Genomic DNA, 12,029 nt, shown 5'->3' on the forward strand with positions numbered 1-12,029 from the left:
GGAATTCATAGTCTGGGATGTGCGAATAGGGATGGATGGAAGAGAAAAACATATTATGCCGACCCCAAATGAATGGGATAAGGAAGAAGCAGATGATGCTGTCAATAGCCATTAGTCAATAGACACATATAATCTGTACAGAAAACTAGACATATTTTTCTTTGTTAATTGTTTTTATAGTAACGGTACGTAACTAAGAAAAACAGTTATTGTTCTTAATTATTAACAAAGCAATAATGTACCTTTACGACCGATATGCCAGATGGGGTAGTGAGATTAAGTAATAATTATATTAAATTTTAATATAATTTCTGTAGGTAACCGTAGGAGTATGCATGTACCATATTTTGAAATTGATTTCCCTAGTGAAGCACTAAGACATGTACATTCTCATATAATGTATTTTGCCTTTTATGAATATAAATTTCCTATTTATATTCTTTTTTTATAATGCTGCACGAAAACGGAAAATCTGTAAATGTATAATAAATTATTAAAAAAAACAGTACATTGTAGAACACATTATTATTATTTTGCACTTCATCACAATATTGAATGTGGCTTGTTTAAAATTTTTAACAGAATTATGTACCAACACTACCTGGAAATACTATATAATTTCTTTTAGTCAATATACAATACAATATAGTATCTTTAAATACTTGCATATTTAAAGGATGGCTAAAAGTGTAGGCTGTATAAGAAATAATAATACAACTATTAAAGTGTTATTTACTTTATTTTTTATTAAAACTTAATTAATTGTTTGGCCTGCCTCTTCCGAAACCACCTCGCTGTAACAATAAATATTTCATGTAAATTTAAACTAGTATACCAGTATAAAATACCATTAAAATAAATATAGGCTACAATAAAATCATTTTAAATAAAGGGTTGAGAAGAGTAGCAAATAATATAAGAGAATTATATAATAAGAGGCAGAATATTTGTAATTTAGATTATTTACCCTATTACTATGACTTTTTTAAAATAGGCTCGAAATATACAATTACAAAAACAAGGTATTTTGTTATGTTCTAAAGTGATAAACTCCACTACCAATCAATCTATCTAACTTTGGTTAGTCCTCTTCCAAAATGGGCCATTTGGAATTCGTTACATAGAGATCATTGCTTAGGGTGTAAAAACAGATCTGCTATCTTTTCTTTAAAGGTCTCTACTCAGAACATTTTTTCATAAACAAGTATATTTATAAACTTTTAATAGCAAATGAAATTACTATAAATGAACAGAAAGAGAAAACACTTACGAATTCCAGATCAGCATTACCAGGCCCGACTTCTGCTTTCTTATCATGACCAGCCGGTGCAGACGCAGTGGGTGCCCGTCTGTAGGCCGAGCGATCCTCTGCAGAACGCGCTGGCGCCTCTGAGCGTCCGCCCACTGCACCACGTCGCACTGTTTCTGTCCTCACTGACCGCTTCAGGGTAGCGGGTACAATTTCGGGAGGTAAGTGGAGGAAAATACGGAGGTATTCAATACCTTCATTTGTAAGGTACCTGGAAATAAAATATTCATAAATATATAAGAAAATATCTGATATTAACAATGAATTAATATAATTAAAGAATGACACATTCATTAGTGTTGCTTCAAATATATTGTAAATGTAAATAAAAATGGACTTATTCCATTTTTATTTACATTTACAATATATTTGAAGCAACACTAATGAATGTGTCATTATTCCTAATTTAAAATTTGCTTAATTAAGTAATATAAAATTAAATAAATGCTACTGTAACTGTATACTTCTATTTACTTATATTATAATATTAAATATACATTTTTAAGTTATCTAAAATTATAAAGATACATTTTTTACCTTTGTAATAATAAAATTTTGTAGTAAAATTGTATTAATACTTCCTACCAGTAGCCTAATTATATTTCTATATTGTTTATGTTAATAATAATGACTTATAGATATACTTAAACACATTTTTTAATGAACACATTTAACTAGTTATTACAGCCAATTTCAACTGGTATATTGTTAGATATCTTTTTAGATGAGAAAGAAGATAGTCTATATTTATTATATAGATAACCCATCTTTGTTAGATCATACATTTTTACATCAAATTTCAGTATGATCCAACTAGATGGATGCATTTAAGTCTATTTGGAATTTGACTTGGGTTCTCGCCACGAAAGTATTTCTGGTATGTTCTACCTAATTAGTTATGTAAATACAATGGTATTAAATTATGTCGACGTGATTGTGTTAATATCAATGGTCCCTACCATATAATGGCATTCCATAATATCTACCATTATTCTATGTTGATTTAACCCACAATACATCATAGACCAACTTTCATACTGCCTTCTACTACTCATTTGCCATTTTGTTGTTCTAAGATTTCATCTCACATTTTACTATTATGCCAGGTGCTCTATACAATAATTTCTATTTTAAATTCAACAGGTGAGTATTATATTGGTATGTCTGTATTTCTAATTTATTAACAATTTAAAGATATTTCTCTTCACTGAATGTTGTCAGGATAAAATATTGATATTTACTTTGCATGTAAACCCATGTCTGCCTGGTGTAAGTTAAGATTAGAAAAATTTTAAATTTTGTTTTACCCTAGTATTTCTTACATGCATGCAAATCCCACAATACATTTATTTACCTTTTAAGAACAACACTCTTGTGTAAATCTTGTCCATCCATAATACAAATTGCAGCAGTTTAAATTAAAAATAATAACCTTAGATAACTCATGCTACAGTAAACAAAGCATTATTTTTGGCAATGGATACAAAATATGGATATAAATGTGTAAAAAAATATTATTGGTTATCCTGACCATTATAGACATATTCTTAAATACATGTTGACAGTTGTTTGTTGGTTGAATGAATGTTGTACGCAGCATAATGTAGTGTATACCGGCACCCGCCTGCGCTGAGCTATGGGCTAGGGACCAGTGGCGAATAATAAAATTATGTGTATTACTACGTACACTATGAAGTATGTCAAAAATGGTAAACACTTACAAGTATAAGAATTACGTATAATATTAAGTAAGCGTAGTAATTAGGAAAAACAAATAATACTATTTACCAGTAGAAATGTCTCCACGCAAATTGTTCCTTCACATAACCTCGTGATTTGAGGGACTGCATAGCTTTAATAACTTGGAGGTTAGGTATCTTCTCCAAATCTGGGTGTTTGGGTGCATGGTAATCTTTTTTAGCTACCATAACACCTTCTTTAAAAAGGTATTCATAAATAGCAACACGATTCTGTTTTGGCATCAACATCTTGAGCCACTTTCTGAAAAACTGCAAATTTTATAAACATACGTTAGTAACAATTTAGGAAAACTGTAAACATAAAATAAAATAACAACACAAATATATCATTATTATATATATCTAACACTCCATTAAATTAAATAATTAACAAAGGATTTCTGAAAAAATAAAAGATTTATATTTAAACATGTACCTTAGGTTAATTTCAGAATCCAAAAGAAATTATATTTTCTTGACAAGACACATTAAATGACAGTGACACCTTTATAAAGTGCTTCGCTAGCATAGATCACAGAGACTAGAGAGTACAAAAAAATGTAGTACACACAGAATTTTATATGTTTACATTACTTTTATCAAATAGCGAATAGGTATATAGATTTATATATCAAAATAGTATAATATATAAATTGATACTGAAATTTCAATCCAGTGTCATTATTACAATAAATCTCTTAATTTTTTTTTAAACCCTATTATTTGCATAAACTATAGTCATAATATCTGTGCTCTATGTCACAACCTGTCATATTGTTTCTTAGTAGTCTGTGCTATTTAGTTTCCGCTATGTCAAATTTATGTTGTCTTTCTTAATTTAATTTTATGAAAAACGAAAACTACGATTTATATTTTAATTCTGGAATAACGATACATAGTTATTTCGTTATTCACTTCTTAATCAATAACTACAGGCGTACAAAATGGATTTCCAAAACCGCCCCGGCGGTAAAACAGGTGGAGGAGGCGTTGCATCTTGGTCTGAAAGCAATAGAGATCGTCGCGAAAGACTTCGTCAGCTCGCACTGGAAACAATTGATTTAAACAAGGACCCTTATTTTATGAAAAACCATTTAGGTTGGTAATCTTATGTGTGTTTATAGGATATATGTATTATTAAATATTTTGATGTTAATTGCAGAATTTTGAGTGTGACCGCTACTCACAATGATGAATGAATGATGATGAATCTCACTAGCTGTCATTAAGTATAACAGTTTTGTAACCCTGAAACATATTGTACAGACAAGTTTCAACATTTCTAGGTTTTAAGAAACTAATATTTTTTTAGTATGCATTATGGCATATTAACATGAATTCTATTAATTTAATATTACATAGTTTATGTGAACTTAATTTTTAGGATCTTATGAATGCAAGTTGTGTTTAACTTTACACAACAACGAGGGTAGCTACTTGGCTCATACTCAAGGAAAGAAGCATCAGGCAAATTTAGCTCGTCGAGCTGCAAAGGAAGCCAAGGAAGCACCACAACTATTGGCACCAGAAAAGCCAAGGATAGAACCAAAAAAGTTTGTTAAAATTGGACGTCCTGGTTACAGAGTTACTAAGCAAAAGGATCCTGAAAATGCACAACAAAGTTTACTATTTCAGGTGGATTATCCAGGTAAATGTCACAGCATAAAGTCTAAAAATTTTGATAATTTCTTTTCCTGGCATATATTAAAAATCAATTTTGCATGTTTATTTGATAGAATTATCTATTACTAAAATTTTAAGGTACATATTGTATGTATAAAAAAATTTTTTTTTATTTTTTAATATAGTTTATATAATATTTTTCATTACATAACATTTTTTGGTTTATTTTTTATTATGTGGCCCCTTCGGTTAAAACCCTCTCTATCCATGGTATTTCGCATCCAGTCTATTCCTTCTGTTTTTTATGTCGTCTGCTCATCTTTTTTGCCATCCTACTTTTCTTTTGGCTGGCAGGCCCCGCCATTTTGTTGTTACATTAGTCCACCACCTGTCTTTTTATTGTGCAGAATGCCCCGCCCAGTTCCATTTTTATTTCAAACTGAAGAGCATCTGTCATTTTGGTCTTCTTTTGGATGTCTGTGTTTCTAGTTTTTTGTATTCATTTAGGTTTCAAAATACTTCTTTCCATCGCATGTTTACTGACTAGTAAGTATAACTTATGCCAGCCAGACATAAAAAATTAACTACTCAAATTGTAAACACAAAATTTGTTACTGTAATCATTGAATATCTGATGGACATAGATTAAAAATATATATATTATACTATGAGTAGAATATTTTTTTTAATTGTACTGAACACTTCTAATTACACAATAATTTGTAATTTTTCAGAGATTGCTGAAAGTGTGCAACCTAGACATCGTTTCATGTCGGCCTATGAACAAAAGATAGAACCTCCAGATCGTAGATGGCAATATTTATTATTTGCTGCAGAGCCATATGAGACCATTGCATTCAAAGTACCTAGTAGAGAGGTAGAGAAACATGATTCCAAATTTTGGACTCATTGGAACAAAGACACCAAGCAGTTCTTTTTGCAATTTGCTTTTAAAATGGAGCCATTGCGTATGCCACCTCCACCTCCAAAAATGTGGGAAAACCATGGAATGCGGTTACCTCCACCACCCGGAACTCCAATGATGGGTGTACCACCCCCACCTCCATTGTTGCCTGTGCCCCCACCACCACCATCGATGTAGTTTTAATTGCAGAAAATAAACAATATTTAGATGTCTCCTTGTTTTTATTTTATGATCAATTTCCAATCTTTTTCCTGTTAATAATACATAGTGCATCTAACTAAACTCGAATATTATGTTTAATCTATAAATATAACAGCACATGTGTTATTCTTAAATTAATAAAACATAGCAATACAGCTTAGTCAAAGCGAGGTAATAGTCATAAATTGTGTTCTTCTTAGTTGTTTTTACTGTTATTATTTTGGAATACACGATTATTTTAATTTTTCACTGAGCTAGTAAGTAATCACTAATTATTTTTAACTTTGCATTGTCAATTTCTAATACTTTTAATTTCTTTACTTATTAAAAAGTGTACTACTACAAATATAATGTATCTTGAATTCCTTATATTTCACAAAGATTATTTTGATTTAATATGTAAATGTAACAGAATTACATACTAATTCTTTGAAAACCCCAAACAAAAGTAAATAAGCAGATAATCACTGCGATATGTGGGGAAAATTTGATTATTATATGACAACACTGCTTCTGATTTGTTCTGTTTATCCAAATCCGTAATACACAATAATTAAAAAATAAACTCATTTTCGCGCGCGCATTTCGTCAACCGTCACACATTAATACAAAACAAACTATAAAACCGTTAACCCTATTGTTTACCTACCTCTAATTTTTCAAATTACCTTTTACACCTACTGTATTTCGTTTATTATTAATAATATAATTATAAGGAATATTCTTAATTTTGCACTTACGTAGTATAATTATGTTCTCGAAAGCAAAACGTTTTGAACCACCTGGTAAGTTTAAATTTTATTATACATTTTGTGGAATTATCATCTGATTTTGCATTTACCATATCATTTGGGGGCGTCGTTTTTCTCTTTCATTCATCCCTGCTAGCAGTCATCTCGTTATTCACTCCCATACTTGTCACATCACTGTAGTATACCTGTTTTATTTAATCTAAGTAATCCTTTTTATTTCTTAGCACTTCAAAAAAGTCAGTCGACTGCAAATGCACAAAAAAAGCATGATAATGAGAAACTCAAACCAGTTAAAACGCCTGTACACACTGTTCCTGTCAAGCCAAAAAGCTCTACCTCTGTAAAAGCACCAGATTCACAATCCCAATGCAGCTCAACGCGAAGTGTTACATCATTTGTCACAGTAAGAATTATATATTAACTTAACGGTAATATGGAATGGAAATGGTAAACTTAATACATAAAAATCTATTCATTTTCACAATTGTTTTCTTGAATTGGGTAGATAAAGCATGAATGATTTTATCTATACCTGTAACAGGACATCAGTACTAATATTCTGTTTCCTTTATAATCTTAACATGTTTTGTGTTATTTTATTAAGAACGGTAATAAAAAAAATAAAAAGGACAATGAAGTACATATTATTATGCAATAGAGTACTTTACTATTCAATGTATTAGTTAATTTTATGTAAAAAGCATATACTCAACACCATTATCCTGAAAACAATCTGCAAAGTTCTAGTTATTCAATTTAAATGAGTTCAAATTTAACAGTGTTTAATTTGTTTATAGTTTCTTTTGTTAAGTTAAATAAAATTCATCACTTGTTAACTTATTAAAGAACAAAATTAAACTTTTGCAATAAATTTGTTTTCATACATTATTAAGAAATCATTCTGATTCAGGTAATGCATATTTAGATTGTCACATAAATTTTATTGTTCTATTGTCTATTGTTTGTACATGTGTTTATTTATTTACAGCCAAAGCCAAAGTCATCAGTTTTAGTACCAAATAATAATAGAAAACCTTTTGGATCTTCTACAAAGAGTAACTGCAACAAAAATGATTATAAAGCAAAAGATGAGATTATTAAGACACAGGAGGTTGAAATCAGGTATGTTTTATTCTTGCATAAATAATTTTGAAATGAAAACTCATATCAGTATCAAATTAAGGAAAATTTTACTGTAATTTAAAATTATAATATAAATCTTTTTGTGCACAGAAACAAGGATCACACTATAGCCGAATATAATAAACAAATTGAAGACTTAAAAAATAAAATTGGTATCTTACAAAAACAATCTAAAGAACTATCAAAATACTCTAAAGCTTTTGATAATTTGGACATAAAATTCTCTCAGATAACTTTGTATGAAGAAGGAAGTTCGAGAAGTGAAAAGAGTAAATTTGATACAACTGATTATAACAGTTTAATTATTGACTTAAAACAGAAAATATATGAATTGGAACTTCAGTGTGACAGACTAGATCAAGAAGTTAGTAGTAAGCAAGTAGAATTATCATCTCTCGAAGAAGTCATTGCCATCAGGGATAGTTTGTGTAAAGATTTGCAAGAGAAATTGACTAATATGGAGAATTCCTTAGATGAAAATCGTCAGAGACTTGAAATGGTTAAGGGGCATCATGCTCTAGCTTTGGAAGCAAATGAAAGTATCAGAAGGGAATATAAAGCAGAACTTGAGACTCTAAAGAGTAAAGCAGAAGAGGAAAAACAGTCAATTATAAGTAAAAGCAAGTCAGAACAAGAAAGTATTAAATCAAAATATAATGAATGGATTGAATCTATCAAAAATCAATTGATGAAAGAGAAAGACGAAGCAGTTTTTGAACTTCAACAAAAACTTACCACAAGTGATCGTGAAATGAAAGCTAAACTTGAACAAATCAATGAAGCTACACATGAAAAACTAAGATTATGTGAGATTCAATTTGAAGAACGTACCAGAAACATACAAGAAGAGTGGTTACAACAAAAATCCAAAGTAATTTATTTGGAAAAGGAAATAAAAGATCTAAAGTATAATTTAAATCATGCTGAAGACCAAAGTGAAATTTTACAGAAGGAAATCACCAATTTGAAAAATGAAAATGATTTGTTAAAAGTGGATAAAATAAACATAATGAAAGAAGCTGATGAACTTAAAGAAGAAACTAAGAAGAAAGTTATTAATTTTGAAAATGAAATAAATAGGCTTACAGTGGAAGTTGACAGAGCAGCTAAAGAAAAAAAGAAATATGAAATGTCTTTGTCAGTCACAAGAGATATAGTACAAGTTTTAACAATGCGCTTAAGAGATACTGATAATGAATTGGAACTGTTGGAGGGCAAAGTTCAGACTTTGTCAAGTTCTAAGGAATTGCTTGATAATGAACTTACTAAGTACAAAACTAAACTTAACAACACAATTTTAGAATGCAGTGAGTACAAAGAGGCATTAGTAAACATATTGAAATCTAAAGCTGCACTTGCCAAGGAACATAATCGTATTATGGAACACAATGTATCTTTAATAGAAAGTTTGCAAAATGTTGAAATAGAGGCTTACAGAGAACTTGGTTCTATAAAAAATGAACTTATAGAAGATGTGGAATTGTTAAAAAAAGAATCCAATTCTCAAATCCAAATGCTTCGTGATGAAGTAAGTTTTTTAAAAATTATAACTTCTTTCTTACTTATTATATAATTAAACTTGTTTCCTACTGACATGTATTGTTTTATGTATATACTTTATTTACATTATTTTATTTAGGTGGAGAAGAAGCGAGAACTATGTAGATTGGCACAAGAGCATGCAGATCAAGCTACAACAGCGGCAGAACAATCTCGTTCTTTATTAGGTCAAGCTGCTGCAGAGATTACCCGGCTAGAAACTGAAAACCAACGCTATCAGCAACAGGTAACTTAAAACTTGTGTTGGTATATAACTGAAGTTTTTTAATCACTGTTACTCGATGGACGTAGTATTTACAAGGAGGTACTCGTAAATGCATCATATTTACCCATTTTAATGATTTGTTTATTTTATGATCCATTTATTTTTCAGATTCAAGACCAACAATCGCTAGTAGTTGAGTTGTCTCTGCTACGTCAGGAAAATGAAGAACTTACCATGAGTATGGCGAAACAGTCTTCATTATTCGATAAAATGAAGAAAGATATGGAACAAAATCAGCCACAACCAAAGTCGCCGTCAGTAATAAGAAAAACAAATAAAGTGGGCAAAGAGAATATGCAGTCTATTCTCTCGCCTTTGAGAGAACGTAATCACTAATTTAAGAATTGCTAAGCTTATAATCGGGTTATTTTCACTGTTATACATAAACGTAACATTTAATTTATTGTTTAATTTATTAATCTTTTAATGTTATTGACAAACAAAATTGTGAATTTTTTATGTTAGTGATCGTTGTGTATGAATAATAAATTCTTTGTATTTTCTACATTTTTTGTTACTTGCGCATTACCTATATACCCAACTAGCAACCGACCCGTCTTCGTATCTGCTCCATTATTATTGCTACTCCAATTCTATTGGTTATAGCGTCATGTTATATAGTCTATAGCACTCAGGGATATAATACCATTAAACAGTGAAAGAATTTAAAAAATCGGATCAGCAGAACTGCAGTCCCCCACTCAAAATTTGTTTATAATATTAGTATAGATTTAAATTCGTATTTAGTTGTCAGCTCACTATTCTATTTTCTGCTACCGTTCAGCTTTACTCACACAATATTCGGTCTGCATTTAGATGGGTTTGATACATTGATACGACAATGTTATTTATAACGTAACACCCATCTTACGTAAGAAATAACATGTTCGGCATTTATTGTGTAACTATGGCTTATAGACATTCAAAATATATAGTTATCTGATATACCCCTAAGGCATTACCAAGTTTAGTGTTTTTTTGGATTATGGAATAGTGAAACAAAAGAGAATAACACAAGAAAAAGTAGAGTGGAGAATAATATATTACGTTCGTATATCAAAGACGAAATTTATCTTTCTAACGATTTACGTTGGATGATATTTTATGGTCCACACCATTAGAAGCGATAAGGATAGAGTCAGAGTAAATACTCCACTTAAGCAAATTATTTCTAGAGAACATCACACCAGAAACTAGATAATATGTATCACATGGAGGTCTACTTGGTCTACGTGGTTGGATAGATGATACCGATACTAGTACGAATTACAAATCATTGATCGATGGACTAGCGGTTAGCATACCAGTACTTCCGATAGTCGAGGGCTCGATACACAACGGTATAATTTACAATTCACACGGTATAATATATATGATTCATGAGTATAAGTGTTTGTATTGGTCAGGATGATTACGTGTGTATTTATATAAGTTGTTTTGTACGCATACCACAAGCTCTGCTTAGCTTGGGTATTTGCCTTTAGTGTCATCTAGTGCACTGTGTGAATTGTCCAGTCTATTATTATTTGCTCGCTGTCTCCACACTTTGATAGTGATAGACAGTTCTGGAATGTTTTTGTTATAAATACAAGTTATCAGTCTCACATTTATTTATTTAGATTAATTTACAAAACGATGCAAAGCTATATTTAGTAGTGCAATAACTTAAATACATAAAGCATTTTTGGCAAGACAGTGTGGACACATTCAGTTATTTTAATAAAGATATTACAAAATTCGATGATCTAACTACTTTACTGGGGTTAGGAAAAGGTAACATCTTTTTGGGCATAAAACTTGCTCCTCATAATTGTTTCCGAAATTCAAATTAAGAGATATAAGTTACTCCTACGACGTACGTCTACCTACGACCTACCTAAGTTATTATTTTCTCCGTCTTGTAAATTACCTATTTATAAGTCTGAAAACTATAAAATATTAAGAAAGAATATCACTCACGTTGTTAAAAAAATATTATTTTTAGCAACGTGAGCGATGAAACTAAACCTTAACGCGGTCAGTTATTTCAAGTTAGTTAACACAAAATTTTTCGCTGAAATATATTACGGTACACAAACTGCGACAGTAGCGTCTAAGTCAAGTGTAACTATCTTCATTCCTTCAAAACTTTAGAGATCTTTCGTTTTTAACACAATAAATATCGTATTTAACACTAATGTGTCCACAAATAACATTTAAACACGAACGACAAAACTATTCCTACATCTTATAAATATGAGAAAAGTTTACATACATCAATTTTTTTAATCAGCCTAATAGACTTAAAATAATCACATTTATTGAGATACGGACATCGATTTACTACTACCAATCCTTACATAACTATTTGAATCATTAAGAGTGCATTTTATCTTATTGGACTAAATGTAAATTTTTAACAAACATTCGTCTGAAGTACAAAGGGATGTCTATTACAGTAATAAATACAGGTAACATTATTTCAACTAAGGTTCCTTACAACCACATAATGAAAATAGAAATACTAGAGATA

The 12,029-nt window shown here is 30.3% G+C and overlaps 3 protein-coding genes across 3 annotated transcripts; 2 read left to right on the top strand and 1 right to left on the bottom strand.

The window, feature by feature from the left end:
- Nucleotides 1-720: 720 nt before the first annotated feature.
- Nucleotides 721-3,588, bottom strand: LOC131853205 (small ribosomal subunit protein eS10). Its single transcript, XM_059204038.1, has 4 exons — nucleotides 3,485-3,588; nucleotides 3,098-3,318; nucleotides 1,271-1,520; nucleotides 721-794 (listed from the first exon to the last, which is right to left on the bottom strand). The coding sequence occupies exons 2-4, from the start codon at nucleotides 3,295-3,297 to the stop codon at nucleotides 759-761; spliced, it is 486 nt and encodes a 161-aa protein (XP_059060021.1). The 5' UTR covers nucleotides 3,298-3,318; nucleotides 3,485-3,588; the 3' UTR covers nucleotides 721-758.
- Nucleotides 3,589-3,830: 242 nt separating this feature from the next.
- Nucleotides 3,831-5,821, top strand: LOC131853278 (splicing factor 3A subunit 2). Its single transcript, XM_059204130.1, has 3 exons — nucleotides 3,831-4,146; nucleotides 4,433-4,696; nucleotides 5,406-5,821. The coding sequence occupies exons 1-3, from the start codon at nucleotides 3,993-3,995 to the stop codon at nucleotides 5,771-5,773; spliced, it is 786 nt and encodes a 261-aa protein (XP_059060113.1). The 5' UTR covers nucleotides 3,831-3,992; the 3' UTR covers nucleotides 5,774-5,821.
- A 568-nt stretch (nucleotides 5,822-6,389) lies between these two features.
- On the top strand, nucleotides 6,390-9,994 carry LOC131853265 (repetitive organellar protein-like). The gene is made up of 6 exons (XM_059204110.1): nucleotides 6,390-6,582; nucleotides 6,774-6,952; nucleotides 7,538-7,671; nucleotides 7,783-9,220; nucleotides 9,332-9,478; nucleotides 9,626-9,994. The coding sequence occupies exons 1-6, from the start codon at nucleotides 6,549-6,551 to the stop codon at nucleotides 9,851-9,853; spliced, it is 2,160 nt and encodes a 719-aa protein (XP_059060093.1). The 5' UTR covers nucleotides 6,390-6,548; the 3' UTR covers nucleotides 9,854-9,994.
- Nucleotides 9,995-12,029: the final 2,035 nt, after the last annotated feature.

The sequence above is a fragment of the Achroia grisella genome, unplaced genomic scaffold, assembly GCF_030625045.1.
Source record: "Achroia grisella isolate CSIRO2021 unplaced genomic scaffold, CSIRO_AGI_Agris_v1 utg900, whole genome shotgun sequence".
Taxonomy (NCBI): domain Eukaryota; kingdom Metazoa; phylum Arthropoda; class Insecta; order Lepidoptera; family Pyralidae; genus Achroia; species Achroia grisella.